The sequence below is a fragment of the Paralichthys olivaceus genome, chromosome 20 (genome assembly GCF_024713975.1).
Source record: "Paralichthys olivaceus isolate ysfri-2021 chromosome 20, ASM2471397v2, whole genome shotgun sequence".
In the NCBI taxonomy this organism is placed as follows: domain Eukaryota; kingdom Metazoa; phylum Chordata; class Actinopteri; order Pleuronectiformes; family Paralichthyidae; genus Paralichthys; species Paralichthys olivaceus.
Genome location: NC_091112.1, coordinates 20,010,596 through 20,029,166, shown reverse-complemented (window position 1 = coordinate 20,029,166; position 18,571 = coordinate 20,010,596). Strand labels below are relative to the sequence as shown.

At 41.9% G+C, this 18,571-nt stretch overlaps 2 protein-coding genes across 6 annotated transcripts; both read left to right on the top strand.

Moving 5' to 3' along the window:
• The first annotated feature begins 3,033 nt into the window (after positions 1 to 3,033).
• On the top strand, positions 3,034 to 8,371 carry LOC109631490 (tRNA selenocysteine 1-associated protein 1). 4 transcript variants are annotated; one of them, XM_069516454.1, is made up of 9 exons: positions 3,034 to 3,274; positions 3,973 to 4,070; positions 4,146 to 4,245; positions 4,357 to 4,406; positions 5,180 to 5,311; positions 6,409 to 6,525; positions 6,657 to 6,861; positions 6,953 to 6,989; positions 7,763 to 8,371. In XM_069516454.1, exons 1-9 carry the CDS (start codon positions 3,251 to 3,253, stop codon positions 7,921 to 7,923), a joined length of 924 nt encoding a protein of 307 aa, XP_069372555.1. In that variant the 5' UTR covers positions 3,034 to 3,250; the 3' UTR covers positions 7,924 to 8,371. The 4 variants fall into 4 exon arrangements, with proteins under 4 accessions (XP_069372555.1, XP_019945860.1, XP_019945862.1 ...); XM_020090301.2 differs by having other exon boundaries at positions 4,131 to 4,245; positions 6,651 to 6,861; XM_020090303.2 differs by having other exon boundaries at positions 3,071 to 3,274; positions 6,651 to 6,861.
• A 1,091-nt stretch (positions 8,372 to 9,462) lies between these two features.
• Positions 9,463 to 17,125, top strand: tmem200b (transmembrane protein 200B). Of its 2 annotated transcripts, XM_020090400.2 has the most exons (3): positions 9,463 to 10,265; positions 13,981 to 14,058; positions 14,243 to 17,125. In XM_020090400.2, the coding sequence occupies exon 3, from the start codon at positions 14,293 to 14,295 to the stop codon at positions 15,541 to 15,543; it is 1,251 nt and encodes a 416-aa protein (XP_019945959.2). In that variant the 5' UTR covers positions 9,463 to 10,265; positions 13,981 to 14,058; positions 14,243 to 14,292; the 3' UTR covers positions 15,544 to 17,125. The 2 variants fall into 2 exon arrangements, with proteins under 2 accessions (XP_019945959.2, XP_019945960.2); XM_020090401.2 differs by lacking the exon at positions 13,981 to 14,058.
• The last annotated feature ends 1,446 nt before the right edge of the window (positions 17,126 to 18,571 follow it).

Here is an 18,571-nt window from a genome sequence, read left to right as displayed (position 1 = left end):
TATTCTGTGTGTTTGCTCTTTTTGTACATTTAAGTTATGGTTAGTTTAAGTTTGGTCTATTTTAATCCTGCATGTCCTACCCTCTTCTAATTGGTTATTTTATTTACTGTTAATTGGTACTAGCTGCACTCTAACCAGGGGACGGAGACAAAAAGGAGTTTCAATGTCCTAAATCAAAGAACTACAGTAAGAGGAGTTGAATGTGAACAAGCAGGCTGATTATCAGGTTCAGTAGAGGAGTTGGTTTCTACAGTCCCGATTCCAAATAGAACAGACAAGCAGGAGTCCGAACAGAATGAGAGGCTGAGTGTGGCTCATATTCACAAATGACGGGATGATCCTGAGCAGGTGTTAAAAAGTGAGATGAGCAAAAAGCAGAGTACAAAGTTAAAGAACTGTGAATAGCAATAATAGACTGATGCCAGCTCGAGTCTTTCACGTGAAGCTCCAATGATCTGTGAGTTGTCAGGTGGACCTAGACAGTGATATTTCCCCATTTCCATATGTAAAACCACTGACTAACTTGGTTTTCAGTAGAAAAGTGCACATTTGTGAAAAAACTAAATACATGCAATCATTTTTTCTTTTGCTTGACCACACAAAATCGAAATCAATTGGATCGGAAGTTACAGAGGGTCTGACCTCTGTCTGTGATCGTTTTACCTTTTAAAACTTTGAAGGAAAGTAATTATCACCCTGCATTGGATGATGATTATGTAAAATCAGTTTTTATTATGAACATTAACATGGTTGTTAGGTGTTTATCACGAAATGTGTTTTTGACTAAAAGTGTATGTTTTGGATGCCTCACAGCATATGATGGTTTTGTTTATATTTATGTCTTATTCACTCGGTCCCTGGCAACAAGGATTTGCAATAGAGTGAATTCAGGTAATCTGGGACATTTCGCGATTTTTTTTTTTTTCTAGGGCTGAATAGTGGGGACAAAATGTCTGCCAACCACTTAGAAAAGGCAGAACTTTTGGCTCAAACATTTAGGAAAGTTCATAGTTGAGATAATCTTACAGAGGAGGCCAGGCAGTGGAGGAACACTTTGAAATTTAGATCTTTGGGTACTGATGAGTAGATGCAGAATACTCCAGTGTATAAACGGTGGAGAGTGGAACATCGTAAAGTAATGTACATCGTCCATTGTTATTTAACATATTTATCAGTGACACTTTCTCTCAGGTTGATGGATGATGGCATTACTCTTCTAATGCCATTTAGGATTAGAGGAGTAAAGCTAATGTTGGGATACTGGGTTAATCTCCAGCGGCACTGTAATTTGTGTCCTGCTAAAGGCATTTTAACAGACTGCTGGGAACATGACTCCAATTTCCTGAGTTTCAGGTAGATTAGAATAGAATGCCTTTAATGTCATCGCACAATGAAGCATGGCGAAATTACAGCAGCTACCACTGAAACGTGCATTTAGTAAAAAAAGAAATAACATATAACAATAAAATAAACATGTTTACAGACAAGAAAACTATTCAAATAGTGCAAAGAGAGGTGCAAGAGGAGGGAGTTGTGGTTGATTGCAGTGCAAAGTAGGTAGTTATGGTTGGATTGTATAGGAGTTATTTTATTGAGTTCAGTGTTCTGACAGCCCATGGATAGAAGCTGTTCCTCAGTCTATTAGTTCTGCATTTGATTGGTGATCCAAAAGCAGAAAACATAGGATTATGTCATTTACAATACACCCCACATTTACAATCTCTTCCATTCCTCCCTGGTTATTCCCATTGCCAAGCATAGACCAGTCAGTATTTATTTTCACAGATGGTCCCAAAGATCCAGACACAGGGTGTGCAGGTGCAGCAGTATTTGTCCTGGTGAATGATTTCCACCTGAAGAGAAGAGTATCATGTATCAGTATACACCACTGGTAATATTAGTGGCCTTGCAGTGGATAGAGGAGAAATAAATAAAGAAGAGTTATTGCATCTGACAGTTTTCCAGCATTAACCATCACACAATCTGGCACATCATCACTTAGAACTGATAGAATGGAGATTGAGGGTATACTCAAATGCTTCCTTTGGGTTCCTGCTCATGTTGGTGTGGGGGAGAATGAACATGTTGATATTCTGGGTTAGGGCTAGCCAAGACTAATTCATTAGGACATGTGCACAATCAACATGGGAGGAGTACTGGGAAATTAATGAAACAGGAAGACATCAATATAATATACAAAGACGTGTTGGTGCAGGGAGAAAGGTGGGCTGGAAACGAAGGAAGGAAAGCACTTGTTTGAGAATAGGTCATTTAGGTCTCAACCAAACATTGCATAAAATTGGAAAGCACCCAACTGGAAAATGCCCACACTGTAGCCAGGCAGGAAGAGTTGAACATGTTCTACTTCATTGCAGGAAATATGATATCACCTTTGTCAGGTCTCTTCAGACAAACAGCTGGCAAGATTAGCTGTGAGATTATTCAATGCATCAGAGACACAGATTTGGCTAAAAGGATATGGGTTTATTATTATTTTCTATTCTTTCATTTCTTTGGAATGGCAGATAAACTTTCTAAGGAGACTGCAAAGAAAATAGCTGCACTGATGTGGAAGCCAACTTCAGTGAAGCAGATACCAAGAGCACCATTAAACCGAGGTTGAAAGAAAGGTGGCAGAAGCTATTGGAGGAAGACAGGAAAGGACGAAGGTTTTACCAAATTCAAAGGAAAGTGGGAGGAATGAGATGGGCAGGAGGAAACAGGAGAGAAGAAACAGTCATATCCAGGACTAAACAGTACGTTGCCAAAAATAGGAAAACATGACACAGGAAAATGATTATTGTGGGTAAGAGGAAACAGTTCATCATCTTATTGTACACTGTCTGAAATATGAGCAATAAAAGAATGCCTTGAAATAAGTGAAGTTTGATTTAAGACTTATCCTACAAAACAACTGGAAAAAGCAAGTTTTATCGAATGCTGTATTATTATCTCAGAATAATAAATATAATTTAGACATTTTGAATGGATGTTCACGCCCCAGTCCAGAAGGTGGCGGTAATGCACCAAATCGTTGTTTGCAAACTGCCAATAAAAGCCAAAAGAAGCAGAAGAAGACGCGCCAATTCGCGGTAATCCAAAGAAGAAGAAGAAGAAGAAGAAGTGTTGGTGGAGTTTCACGCTGCTAGTTAGCTAGCATCATCATGAGCATCGGGGAAGTTTCACCCTGAATTACAGTCTCAGCTTCACTTTAAATTCACCTTGTAGTCGTCACATCTTCACCGGCACCATGAGCACGTTATGGATGGGGAACGTGAGTTGTTCACATTTCGTAGTTGCGACAAATTGTTTAATGTTAGCCGTATTAGCTGCCTTAGCATTAGCCCTGCGTGTTGTTCCTTGAGCAGATCCGGACTTTAGCTTTGTCGTGTTTGTCAGTATAGTGTCTGACAGACTGCTGGTTAATCCTGCTTAGCGGGGAACACGATGGTGAATGAACTTTTTGAGGCATTCAGCAAAGCAAACATTCACAGTTCACTTCCTCCACTGCTGTGGGAGAGATGTCCTACTGATGTAATGAATTCGAACCTGCAGCAGGGTGAGACGAGGTCAAGGGAAACATTCATGGGAAACCTTTTGTCTTCATCTGAAGCATAGAGCAAATCTGGGCTTGTATCTGTCAACAATTATTCAACGTGACACCTGGAAAAAGTCAGTTTAAACTGTTCTCTCTATCCAGGTCTGTCCAGAGTAGGTGGAAATCAAACATGATCTTTAGATTTGTTAAACCTGAACAAGAACAGCGTGGACAAACCTCAGACTGTCTCAGACCCCCTGTTAGATGTGTGAAACCTTTTTTTCTGTTAGTGGAACAGGTTTTTGAATGGACATCATCCTTATACTGTAGATTTTTATGATATAAAATGTGAAAATGATCTCAAACAGTGTTGTTTCTATCAGTTCTCTTGTCTTAACTGAATGTTCACCAGATTCAGTTGTTTTTCTCTGCAGCTGGACTCCTACATGGACGAGAAGTTCATCATCAGAGCCTTTTCCACCATGGGGGAGCAGGTGGTCAATGTGCGGATCTTACGGAACAAGATGACAGGGTGAGGATGTTTTCTACAAGCAGCTATCAATTTTACAGTTATTTTATTCTGATTTTTAAGTGGTTTGTCATCCAGGGGTGCCCTGGGATACTGTTTTGTGGAGATGACAGATGAGGCCACTGCTGAGAGGTGTCTCCGCAAAATCAATGGAAAAGCTTTACCAGGAGCCAGTCCGGTATGAAGAGCATTTTTCATCCACAGTAACTGTGTTATTTTTTCTTATTCTGGTTAATTGAGACACTGTTATGGAAACTTACATCTCTCTCTCTCTCTCTGTGTGTCACAGCCCACAAGATTCAAGTTAAACAGAGCCAACTTTGGGAAACAAGACAGTGGGTGAGTCCAAATAGAGAAGCAGTTTCAAGGAAGATTATGGCCAGTAAGGCTACGTCCACACTAATATGTTTCAGTTATAAAACACATCCCTTTAGCCACATTTATTCCTGGCAGTTTTCAAGCCCCCCTAAACTTTTGCATATGCTACTGGCCCCATTTTAGTTTGAAATCTGTGGGTTTTTGTTTTAGTCTGGTCGATTAGAGAGATATTTGGAAACAATGTGTCAGATGCCCATATTAATAAATACTCACTTTTTCCTGGTAGGTTCCAGTCAGTCACAATTTGACTACTTCCAGTGAATGCAAAACTTTGCGAACACTTACTGTCAGCAACAGTAGCACCTCATCTTCACTTCAAGAAAAGAAATCCCATTGCAGTTCTGCGTTTGTAGTATTGTAGCCTCTAAGCAACAACTGCAGATTAGACTACCTGTTCACATGAGCACGCACATTCTCAGTGCACATGAATAATGCATTTCCAGCTGTGTTGGTATGGAAGGAGGTTATTTCTGATACAAATCTAAAATGTTAACCTGTTGATGTTTTTAAAATGAAATGGTTTAGTGTGGACGCAGCCTAAAATCTTCACTTAATGACAAAAATATGTCACTTTTTCTCCATCTTGCTTCAGATGTATGTTTTTGATTTTATTCATTTTTCCTTCAACTGTAAATCACATTATAAATGTGTTTTGACAGGTGCCATATAAATTAAGGTAATGATTATTATTGGCTGTAATATAAAAAAGCCTGTGTTTTGTTCTCTTGTTGTAGTCAGCTGTATTCTCTGTTCGTGGGAGATCTAACTCCAGAGGTGGATGATGGGATGCTTTATGAGTTCTTTTACAACCGCTACCCTACCTGCCGGGGGGGGAAAGTAGTGCTGGACAGCATGGGCAACTCTAAGTAAGTATTGATAGGTCATGACAAACCCCTCTCTTTTTCCTCCCACCTCTCCTTTCTCACTAATCTTTCTCTGGTCACCTCGACCGGTCGAGATAAATGGCCAGGCACATTCAGTCCAGTTCTGTTCTGTTTCTCCCTGTTGAGAGTTTTTTTTCTCTCCACACTTGCAAGTGCTTGCTCATTATGGGAACTTTTGGGTTTCTCTTTGATAGTAGTGGTCTGGACCTTACTAAAGCAGTTTTCAGACGGGAACTCTGCAGCATGTCTTTGCAATTGGGTCTGGACTTTCTCAAGAGTTTACCTTTCACACATGAACAACAAAGCAGGAGATTCTCCACTCAGGTGTGTTCACAACTACACAGAAATCTCTGCAGTGTAGACTGTAGATAAGGTGTAGTTGTCTTCAGCACATTGTCATCGGCCCTTTTCAGCAAATGCTCTCTTGACATCTTTGTCTGTGTCTTCTACATAATGGAATCTCTTTTCGTGCCTCTGCGCTGTTGATGGCCAGTGGCCAGAGGCATTATGTTTTTCAGGTTTTCCATCCTATGGACATATGTATGGAATTGTGAATGCAATATCTCAAGAATTCCTCTTGGAAATCTCTTCAAATTTGGTACAAACATTCACTTAGACTCAAAGATAATCATATTAGAAGTTTGTGGTCAAAGACCAAGGTCACTGTGACCCCACCAAACACATTTTTGGCCTCTTGAATGCAACATTTCAGGAATTTCTACAAATTTAGCACAAAGATTCACTTGGACACAGTGACTTCACGTTCCTGAGAATTTGATATATTAGGAAATTGATTTGAAAATTAAATTGAGGATTGAGAAAACATATATTATATAATAATTGTTGCAGATCCTTTCAAGACTGGAAGCTCTTGGACAGCTTTGTATTCTTCAGGCTCTGTGCCTCAGCTCTACAGATGACAGTTCACGAAAATATAATTTGTTTAAGTACTTCTTAAATGTGATTAGTCATTGCAGCATTTGCAATGTTATAAGATAATGTTTTTTTTGAGGCCAACTGAAACTTTGGTTGTTTTTAGGGGAGCTCTGTAATAACCCTGTGTCTGTGTCTCTCTGTAGGGGCTGTGGCTTTGTTCAGTTCCCAGATGAGCGGCTGCAGAAGCGGGCATTAGAGGAGTGTCAGGGTGCTATGGGACTGGGTAGTAAACCTCTGAGACTGAGCCTGGCTGCTAACAAGTGAGTTCTTCTCAAAGTCTTAAGTACTTTTTTTTTTTTTTAAGCCAGTGGATTAGTCAGTGCCCCCGAGCACAAGCAGAATTATTTAGTGGAGTTCATCTGTGTGTCTCTTGCTCCTCTGTGAGTTTAAGGAACCGACAGCAGCAGCAGCAGAATCAGCACTCTGAAAAATCCTGGCAGTCGACCTCAAGCTACAGACAAAACTATGACCAGTACAACCAGTACCAGCAGCAGCCATACACTGGATATTACTCCCCCTGGGGCTATGATCAGACTGGAGGAGGGTATGGTTACAACTATCAGCAGTATGACTACACACAGTATCCTCCACCACAGGTGAGCTCTCTCTGTGTTGACACCCATGGTCATTAGTCACCAATAACAGACATGAATCATTCTAACATTTCTTTATTTCTCTCTTTTTTAGGAGAGTGAAGCTGTTGAGGAGGATGATGGACTTGAAGGTTGGTCTCGGGATTAGGGGCTGCTAATTATTACTGTGTATTGCTTATTATTTACATTTATCTGTTCGATTTCTGATGGTGTAGTCTGTCAAGTCCTATGACCATTGCTTCAGCCTGTAGTAGTTTATTGTCAATCCAACAGTTTTAATGCATAATTCAGCATCTTCAACCAATACCTCCTTTGGTACCATTTTGTAACTGGCAATTAATTTAATTTAAACAGTGATTATGTAATCTGGAATCTTTTAAGCAAACAGCCCCCACAATAAAATATTAATTGTCTTAAAATAAAGGCTCACAGGAATAGTTAAACATTTATTCACTTTTTTTTACAGGGTGAGATATTTAGATGTATATTCATCTGTATTTAATACGGAGCTGGAGAGGTTGTAGTGGTTAGCCTTCATTAGCATAAAGAGTGGAAGCCGAAGGAAGCAGCCTGCTCAGCTGTTCAGTATTAGCAGATGTTTTGACCTCGGGTACCTAGAGTTTTTAATGCCACTAGATACAAAAATGATTCAGGAAATATGTGATTATGAAAATTTGTCTAAAAGGCATGACAAGTCATAAAATGTGTATGAACCCTGATTGAAATATTCCAGGACTCTGTACCTGTCGAAGCTCCTTTGGCCCCTTTATCATGAACATTTAAAGACATACTTTTTTGCTGCAGGGGATGTATTTTCTTCTTTTAATGTCAACAATTTAACAAAAAACAACCAGGGTTGGCCAAACATTGGCACTTTGTAACCATCCGTCCACTTGTGTTGCAGACCCCAGTCCAGGGCTGGATGTGGTGGAGGCCAACAGGAAGTTCATGGAGCACAGTGAGGAGCTGTATGACGCTCTGATCGAGTGTCATTGGCAGTCAGCTGACCTCTCTGTTGAACAGGAACAAGTGACATCCAGCCTACCAGAGCCCATATACAGCTGAAACATTTTCTCTGGACTTAACCCTCCCTGGGTGTTTTATTTTCCTTTTGTCTACTGAAATTTTGACAGCATGAATTATTTTCTTAAGGACACAGAAAATTTGCATTGGTAATAGATCTCATTAAAGTGTATAAACCAATGGAAATGCAGTGTGTACACACATTCCTGAGTTACAATAAATACTTCTGATTGATATATGGACCTGGCACTGAATCCAAAGGATAAGGTGTTGATGTAAATGTCCTAAGATAATAAAATGGATACAAAACATGTAATATAAAATTAAACAAATCTTTACAACTAAAATTGCATCAATTGTAAAATAAAATAGACCATTTATTGACTTTGATACTTGTACACAACCAGCTGACCTCATATAGGTTTGTGTCTGTTTAACAGAAGTAGAGTATTTGTGAGATGTTCTCTTATTAAAGCCCAAAACGAATAAAGGTGATGTGATTCTTGTATCTTTATGATTATTCTCATTACTTATGTCTGTTTGCTGTCACAGTTGACTTCCCTCAGTGGGATCCATGTCTCATTACAAACTGAGTCACCAAAAACCAGCCGCTCCAAGTATTATTGTTTCATATGTAAATAACTTATGATTTCACACAAGCCTAGTTTAAAGTACATCAGAAGCTACGGCAGGTTTATGTCTGACTGATTTACTTAATGTTTCTGCAATGAACCCTGGCAAAGCTGAACATAATGTGTATATGACTGTGCAAAGTCAAAAATGAAGTTATATTCAAATTTCCTCACTGTACACATCAATATACAAAATATGAACTAGGAGAAAACTGGGAATCACACTAGTAAGGAGAAGTGGAACATTTTGAATGAAAAGCTTGTTATTGAGGCAAAACCTGATTCAGATAGTTCTATTGTTACGTTATGAACAATCCAGACCCCTCAGGTCGTGTGGAACAGGTCTGCTTTCTGTCTCCAGAGTCAAATCTAAACATGGAGAAGCAGCGTTCAGTTTTTTATGCTCCACATTTGTGGAACAAGCTGCCAGAGACCTGCAGGTCATCCACAACTCTTCTTTGAAATCAGTGCTGAAGACATTTCTGTTTCCCTCTGCCTGTTACTTTCTGTTATTCCTCATTCATTTTTATCTAACTCTAATAACATTGTTCTATCGTCTTATGCTGCTTTTTCAATTTGACACCATTTTATATTTGAATTCAGTCTACTGATGTGCGTTCCATGTTTCAGGTGGCTCCCAGACTGCAGAGGTCACTGTTGAGCACCTGTTTGATTCCCTGTTGTGACAGAAGGGTTCCTGGTAGCAGATCCTCATTGCACTGGACCCATGTAGAGCCCCTCCCCCAACACCTCCCCCAAACCATAAACCAAGTGCTCTGATGCGCACAGCTACAAGTCCGAATGAAACAATGTTGAGTTTATAATGTATCACTGCTGGCAGACTTTAAATAGTCACTTTACACCATGTGACATCAGCTGCCCTCCACTAGGTGGAGACAAACATCAGTGCCTGTTATTTCTGACTCCATGATCTTAGTTGTGTCCCGTGTGTGTGTGTTGTATTTGTTCCAGAACTGTGGCTCTTAAATACATTTACCACTTACATAGTAAACGTACTCTCAGTTGCTCTGCGCAGCTGAGTTGGATTCAAATGACTCTGACACGAGTCAATTCAAGAACGAAGACACTGGCTATGTTCATGCTGTCGACTCTGTGGCGCCGGGATACTTTTATTTTGAAGGCTGGGAGTGTTGGAGCCTGTTGGCTGCTGCTCTCTTGACTGCGCTGGTCCGCAGACAGAGCGCAGAGCGCAGCGCTGTGGAGCATCGGGGGGCGCTGCTGGCTTCCATTGTCCTCACGGTGAGACGAGCTTTGCGCCAGATGTTCCTCAGGAGTTGCCGAAGACACCGCGGACTCCTCCTCCTGCCCTCTTGCCTGTTGTAAATACTCCGGAACAGAGACAGCGTCTTGAGTTGTGCACATTCCGGGGAGTCCTCGTCCCAAACGATCCGGAGGTTCTGCGTCCTCAAACTATGAAGAGGCTGCAACAGGGTCCGAGACATGCAGGCAAGTTCCCAGAAGTCAGCTGCCACTGGCCTGTGAGTCCCGGAGAAGTTAGACTGGCTGGTCCAACCAGCAGGGAAAGTGCTGCAGTCACCGCTGGCTCCAGTGTTTCTTCCACCAACCACACTGTGTATGGATGGTGCTGTGCTGGTGTGTGTTGTTGTTGAGGAATGCAGCAGCACAGACAAGCCAGACGCACTCCTGTCTGTCGCTAACCTCCACACAGCATTTTAGGAGAGATGGTTCGGCGCAGCACGGCACGGCAGTCAGTGGCTGTCCGTCCTTAAGGTAAAGATGAATCGCTTGATTTCTGCCTATTAAAGAAGCTGCATGTTGTCATAATCGTTCTGATTCATATTGCATGGAGGGGATTTCGTTTTGTTCAGCTTCATGTTGCCTTTGCATCACAGAGGGTCCCACCCCTCCACACCCTGCTGTAAACTCATCACATACACCCCAGTGTCTGTACACATCATCAAGCACAACTTGTGGCTTCCCAGGAGTGATGTGGCTCCAGCCCAGCTTCCTCTGCTGGTTGGAACACAGCAGACGAACAGTGTGGTGGGTCTATGACACACTGAAGGGATGCGTCCTGTGTCAGGCACGACACTGGGGCTGATCATTTGCAGCTCACACTGCTCTCCGGTGTGTCACTGCCGTGTTATTGAATGCGACCACAGTGAAGCTGGGTGTCTGAGCATCTTCTGCTTCAGTTGTGTGTTCACACTCAGACGCAGTCCTGCTGCATATCACACAGTTTACCAGTAGAAACATGTGTCCGAGCTGGTGGATGCAGTCCACTATGATTCTGTCGCTGCAGCTGTAATCCAACAGACCACAGTCACATAAACAATCACTGTTAATGGTGAAGAAGAGACCTGTGTGATGTGTGTTTCAGAGCACATTTCAGATTGAAACACAAAGCAAAATGTCACCAAATGAGTCACGCATGTCAAATGGATCGTGTCTAATATCTTAACACCGCAGCTTCAAAACATGTGCCTGAATAACATGCGTTGAGATTTTTGATAAATATGCCAACATTTTTGGCTCACAACATTGTGAAAAATGTGAGTCATAATCTCCAGAGCCCAAGGTGACATATTTACCCTGGAGTTTGGAGAGCGTCCGACCAGAGATATATTTAGATATATCTATATATCTCTATATATCAAAGAATAGGTAAACATGATTCAGACCAAGAAAGGAGTATCAAAGTAACAGTTGTGATACTTGTACTGGACACAATTCACTGTGGGTTCAAAAGACACTGAAATGCTGCTTACAACCATATTAGAAAAAGGTTTATGTGAGTCATTATCCTTTGTCAGGGGCATGTAGGAAACTGTTATTTTAAACATTTAATTTAAATGTGAATCCCTGAATAGTAGTTTGACAAAATAATCATAACTCAAACTGGACATGCTTATGTCAGGAACTTGTGGCTGAATCTCAGGCCCTTCATCATCAGCAGATGGAGTTTGCTCAGGTGTGATGTAACCAGGGGTCGAGATCTAGTCTCGAAATGTAGTTTTAAACTGTGGAAAAAGCCAGGAACATGGAACAAACTTTAAATATTTTTTAGAAAATGGATACAAGAGTACTCTATACTAGATGGTATAATTTTGTAAAGAGTGAGAAAATTCTGCCGCAGAGCAGATTACGCCCCATGAGATGCTCTAAGCTGAGAAACAAATGCATGTCGGCATCAACCACTGTGATCAGACTTTACCATGGAAGCTCACTCATAAGAGAGAATACTTAGTATGTGCAGGTTAAGCTCTTAGGCTTGTTAAATTGCATCTTTATTGGTTGAGCCAGTGTCAAACTGACACATGAGAGAGACCATTCCCAAGCAAGTTGGAATCACAAATGAACCCACTGAACCTGTGGCAGGAGAATAGAGCAGCTGGAGAAAGGCCAGGCGGTCACAGGGAGAACCTTCCTGCCATGAGGTGCAGGTGCTGAACACCACGCCACTGCGTTGATGCTGTAAAATCTTAACAACCTGAAAGAGGCTTTAAAGATCTGTAGAGCTGAGAGGAACTGCAGTGTTAGGTATCAAATCTCTGCTCACATTTGAATATAGAATAGTGATTAGTGCAGTGGGAAGATTTATTTTTAATTTGTGGAATGTATTGGTCACTTTGGCATACTTTGTTTTCAGGATGAATAAGAATGTTTCTGTTGCCCTTTGTTGGAAGGTAGTCATTAGTGACTGACACATGGCTGAATGGCTGGATAGATAGAGGGACGGACAGACAGATAGACGGATAGGATAGATCGGTAGATGGATAGATGGACGGACGGGCAGACGGATGGCAGAGAATATTAATTTATGTAATATACATAAAAGTCGAGGTGAGAAAACTGTCAGTACGACCTGTAGGATCTCCTCTGCAGCAACACAGAGAAGAATCACTGCGAGGTGTTCTCCATGAATTTCAGCAATTTGTGCAGAATCCTCCTCATCAGTATGTCGGTGTCACTGTCGCTGTGATGCTTCTGCACCTGCAGAGGAAAGAGAAGGAATGACTTTCACGAATGAGACTTTCACGAATAAAAAAGTCAAGAGTGGTGCTTTGAGCTTGAATGCTGTGGAGTTGTGCTCCATTAAACCTAAAGAAGTGAAAGCCTATTTGAGCACCCAGCCCCAGCTGTGCACAATAAGAAGAGGTGACACAGCTGTGAGGGGTCTGGCAGTCAGCTCAGTGAAAGCATTTTAGTCTCACTGCTAAATGCTCAGAAACTCAGGTAATTGCACTGGGAGTGTTAGGGGCTGTTTTTCCATTTCATTCTGCTTTGTTTATGATCATGAGAGAGCTGGAGAACAGGACACGTGCAAGAGGTTCTCTGCTTTTGTTTGTAGCTCTTTGAATTTACAAGCTACCTCAGACGTAGAAGGTTTGGAACATTGTAAACAACCATCGACTAATGGAGTGGTCAAAGTAAGCTATGGCAAGACCAAATATGTCTAGATTTCAGACATCCACATGTTATCTGTTCCTTTTCAGTAAGATGGTTTAAATACAAGACCTTCAACTACCATCTCCAATATAAATTACATCCCTGTACTAATGACTACACAACAACAAATATAATTACTTTAATTATGTGTAAAATTACCTTCTGTTGATTAGTCCAATTGTTCATGTTTTGGCTTAAGGAATACATGTTTAACAGACCAGATTCCCTGACATAGTTTTTATTAAAGTGTTCTGATATCCAGTCAGAGCTATTAAACAGCTGCACACAAACACTCCCTTTCTACAGAATCAAGATACTATAGGAGAAACAAAGACAAAAAGAAAAGGAGTAAAAGGTAAAGCAGCGTTTTAGTCCAGGTTGCCGTTGGTAACCGTTGTTACCTCAACCTTAATGTTTTGTAGTTTTAGAAAACATTCTTATCATCATTCAGAGTTGGTTGGGACTGGATCACTCTAATGTGAAAGATATCATTATGTGGTAATATAGATGTGCAGGCCAATAATATGTCTGTTTGTAAGAGACCTCCCTCATTAAAGGCGCAGACTCCCTCGCAGTAAAGTTAATGCCCAGCTTGTGCTCTCAAGCACCTCCTGTTTTACTCACTGAATAATCATCAAATGAGTTTGTCTCAGATCGTGGACAACAGTGACTCTTCCCCTAATGCTACTGAGGGGCCATTAAAGACTCCACACCCTCACATCCCATCCTTTGTACTGAACAGATGTAGAAGGACAAGACGCTACCTGCAACTGTCACTCTGGTTCAAAAGACTAAAGCGATGTCATCCGTCCTAACAACATACAACATTTACCCTTACACAACTCATTAATCATGTTCTTGAAGGGTAGCACATTAATGCCCGACACTGAATGTGAGGTTTCAGCTTTCTCCCACAACGATTTGTAAACATCTAGTCATGAAAGCTGCTGTATGTAGACTATATTTGCTTGTTCTGATGGCATCACTTTATTTTTTGCAGTGTATGCATTGCACTCAACCATTTCTGTGTCCCCAGCTCTGACACGTGAGGGAGTTGGAATAGCGGTGTCTAACCATGTCTCTTTTTTACTACTACCGCCAACAGTGGGCAAAGGTCAGAAATGTTCAAATATGTTCAAGCATAGGCTTTATATTTGGTCATAACTCTAGCATGCACTTGTAATCATCACATTTTTGTGATCTGCTAAGTAAAGCTGACTGATGTATTGTGCATAATTAGTGGATACAGATACACTGTTAAAGCTGCATTAACTCTAAACATCTCCTCACTCCTCAAGTCCTCTGACAGGGTGTGACCTGGAGGGATAGTTCCTGACTGACCTGTGCCATGAAGACCCAAAAGGCCCGAGGTGTCAAGCCAACTTCCCCATCCAGGCGGCGAAAGTCTCGCTTCACCTTACGAAGCAGAAAGAAAAAGGACAGGGTGATCCGAGGCAAGCTTCGCATCCGTTCCATGCCTGGAGCCTTCCTGGTGCTGGGGATCATTGTAGTGGTCGTCGGAACTGCCCTGGCTGTGGCAGGTTACTGGCCCTACAGGATATCAAGATCCTCCATCCTGGGAGCTGCAGACGGGGAAAGTATCTCTGATTCACAGACTTCAGGCTGGAGTCTGGGAGCTAAGGGTCTCCTGTCCACAGCCAGCCTCATCCACAATGAACGGATGAAGCTGTTAGGGCCTGTCATCATGGGGGTTGGACTCTTCATCCTCATATGTGCCAACACGGTCCTGTATGAGAACAGGGACAGAGAGACTCAGATGCTGCTGGCCCAGATGCGTAGTGTTATCTGCTCTGTGTCTGCAGCTGTGCCCTCAGCCGACCTTAAAGAAATAGCAGTAGCCAACTCGATGGCGAAACACTACCAGTGGGTGAGCAGTTTGCCAGCTGCCCATCTCAACATCCTCTGTCTGCAGCAGCTGGCCAGCTCTGAGCCCCTGCTCCAGACCAGACACCCCAGAGAAGATGAGGACAGCGTGGAGGGCATCTACCAGCAAGCTGTTCTCCAGACAGAAGCCCTCCACCACCAGGAATCAGAGCTGCCGCCTTACCTTCAGTCCTCCCACTCCAACTCATGTAATTCCAGTCAGACAGACTTAAACATACAGTCTGGTGCTGAGCAGAGAGGCAACTTCAATGTGCAGGCTTCCCCAGTTGTCAAGCTCAACAACTGCCTGGTGTCTGCCAGTTCCATGTCCACCCTGGGGGTGGACGAGGTGGATATTCCAGCTGCCCAGCCGAGGCGTTGCCATAGTATGAGCTACAGGACTAACCCTCACATAGCCCGAGCTGGTGTGCGTCTCCAGGAAGGTCTCCACGCACCCAGTGAGGAGGGTCAGATAAATCAGCTTGTAGCCTTAAAGAGAGAGGCTGGTTCACAGGTTTGCGTGAACATCCTGGGGCATGTTATGGATGCTGTGGAGGAGCAGACTCACCAAAGCTGGCCTCGGTTAAACCTGGGCAGTGGCAGGCGATACCTGAAGCTAGAGAACAAAGAGGAGTCAGTGGACAAGCTGCTGGACCAGTTAGAGCAGCAGTGTTCACAGTGGGATAAGAGCTTTGGCTCTGGACCTTTTCAGTGATGGAGTAATCATATTTTACCCTGGATTCAGAAATTGCCCCGTTTGTTTTTAAATTCTGTGTAAGGCGGAGAGAAACTGAGCACTGGACACTTTGGAGTATTTCTCACAAGGATCTTCCAAAACTTGAGCATGTTCTCAGTCTTCCGTGGAATATTGAGTATGCTTTTTGTTTGGCTGAATGTGGCAGATGTTTATAGAATTGAAGGACATGAACAATATACAGATCCTACAGGTCGTACAGACTGTTAACTTCAGTTTGGGTTGCCAGCAATGTGAAAAATGAACTTGTATCTTGATGCCAAAATTTGTTTGCCTGTATCCAGGACACAATGTGCACAACCAAACGAAGACGAGATTGAAGGAAGTCACGTTATGAAGGATCTTTTCCACTGTGCAATCATTTTTGAACCAAACTACCTGGACCCCTGAGCCCATAAAATGCTGACAGCTCTTGACAAATACAACTAGTATTTGAACAGGGACCTTTTCCTCAGCTGAGGTCCCATACTCCAAATGCAATGCATGGCAGTGATGTACAGTATGTTACATCTTGATAATTATGCAGAATAATGTCATTGTTGGTTTTATGTGTATAAGAAGTGATGATCGTGACAGGGTGATTCTGGTTTATTCATTTTTAGGTGTATTTGTCTTATGTTGGGCTGTTATTAATACAGAATCAAGTGAGATAACATTGTAGTCACCAAAGCTGCTTTCAGACATGCACTGAACTCCGGAGAACCTCCGAACATCTCTAAAGGGGCTCTATGTGTAAATGCAAATGTCAGAGTGAGAGCCTCCCGACATTCTGCTGACTTTCTCCTTGCAGTCTCCTCGTAGAAAGTTAGTAGGAGCAGATATGATAAGGTAGCAGGAGATCCTCTGTGATATTTACAAGTGAGTGGGTGTGTTGATGTTTCTCACAACCGACAGACACAAAACAGAAAAACAAAAATAAAACAAATATCTCAGGATCAAAAAGCGGTGTCATACACATAGAAGACAAAGAGGAAGATGCCAAGAGAGCTTTTGGTGGTAAAGGGCAGACGCCAGTGTCGATATGCTTTAAACAAAAACATGTTATCTCCGCAGCGTAATATGTTACATCCTGCCTCTGCCTGCTGCACCACCCCTCACCTGAACACGCTGGAGATTTCTGTGTTGTTGTGAATGCGCCTGTGCGGAGAATCTCCTGCTGCGTTCTTCATGTGTGGATGGCAAACTCCGGAGACTGTGTGGACCCAATTCTTGGAGGACATGTCTGAAAACAGCTCAAGTGAATTGCTGATGCCTGAGAACATGATAACATTATCTGTCTCTTAACTGTGATGAATGGTTCAATGGATGCAGTCTTTGTTTTTCTCATGGGCAAATTATCATTGCTATGGGCCCTGGCATTATTTTCAGGTGCATATCTGTCATTCATGTAATAGCAGTTACATTGTTTTGTCTATTTTTTTTTTTATTGACTTATGTTTTTGCACTTACAGTAATCCATGTAAGATTCCAAATATGTTTGGTGGAAGCACTATACTTTAAGTCCCCCTGTTTAGTTATTAAAAGCAGCAGAAAAAACATTTAATATGGTTTACAACACGGTTGTTCTTATTCTTGCTCACTACACTAATGTAGTGAGCGAGAATACATTTCCAACAAGTATTACTCCTTACACAGGCTTCCATAGGTGAAGCTGCTTAATAAACATAATGAATAACAATATAGAATATTTTTGTAAAATATTAATTTTAAGGTACACTTCAAAAATAATACTGTACATCAACAATCACTTACAGTATCAAATATCTATATGCAACTATATTATTGTATGGTGAAAAGTATTATATGTTTACATAATGCTTATAAATAGTGGGACTTCTGAGGCCTGTACTATGAAGCAGGATTTGTACTACGAAGCAGGTATGGTTAAGAGTTTTCAGTCCTACGAAGGTCGTTCACTTCTTATCGGAGTAAATCACCATGGTAACTTATCCTGAACGGCTAACCTGCTCCGGAGCAGGTTAATTGGGAGATAAGAGATCAAGCAGTATAAAGTCTCCAACCACTTACCAATAAATGTCTTTAAAAAAACATGACATCACCGTTCTTGGAGCATCCAATGGAGCAAAAAAAAAAATTGGAGCTCGGTGCGCAGATTGTTAGAGGGTCTCTGAAGAGGACAAGGGTCGTCAGAGTATCTCTGAGTAATGAAAGATATAGAATGTCATCAGAGGGAATGATAAACCTTTGTAAGCTGCTGAAACCGAACATAACCAACCTGACACCTAGGAGCAAAGTGCTCACAGTACCACAGACTCTCTGCATTGATCTATGTTTCTTTACTCGTGGGAGTTACTGATATTGATGTAATGGATGTGTTAGCGGTAGGATAACCAGACAAAGGTTTATACTCATATCCTTCCCTTTAAGTAGGTTTATCCTATGCAATTAAATATTTTGTGGAATGGGAGACAGATAGTTTACAGATTTACCTGGTGATAGTCCCCATCCCTCACGCAGCCAGCTGTCATCAAAATGACACTATGCTGTTCTGTGGTGTGCACTATCCTTAAAGGAAGGATAAGGGAAGTATAAAACACTGTCTGGTTGGTTAAGTCAATCCCCGCCGCTAACACACCCAGTACATCTCAGTCTCTCTCTGTTTCCAGGTATGCTAGACACATCCTGTCACCAACATACCAAATGTGCACAGTCAGGTTTGGCCCCTGAACATAGGTCTGTATGTTTTTATTGACCAGTAATTGCAAACAGTGTGTCCTCAGAGACAGTGCAGACAGTGTGTGTCACGTTATATATTTTTTCTCTGTAATTTACACATTCACACAATCAGAGATTTTTTGCCAGCTGTCCTACCTCCATTTGGCGGCTGTAACTGTGTTTCTTTTAATCCTTGTTTGTGAAATGTGCAGTTCACTTAGTCATATCCAGTAAACACAGACCCTTTTATGTGCACACGCTAATATCCAGAGCCGGAAAGCCTTGGTTGTAACCAGCTTCATGTGACTACCAA

Excerpts from the sequence above, each read along its gene's own strand:
- tmem200b (XM_020090401.2), top strand. The coding sequence starts at position 14,293 with ATGAAGACCCAAAAGGCCCGAGGTGTCAAGCCAACTTCCCCATCCAGG.
- LOC109631490 (XM_020090301.2), top strand. The coding sequence starts at position 3,251 with ATGAGCACGTTATGGATGGGGAAC. Across the intron at positions 4,246-4,356 it reads CTTTACCAGGAGCCAGTCCG|CCCACAAGATTCAAGTTAAA; the intron begins GTATGAAGAGCA and ends TGTGTGTCACAG. Across the intron at positions 6,990-7,762 it reads GGAGGATGATGGACTTGAAG|ACCCCAGTCCAGGGCTGGAT; the intron begins GTTGGTCTCGGG and ends CTTGTGTTGCAG.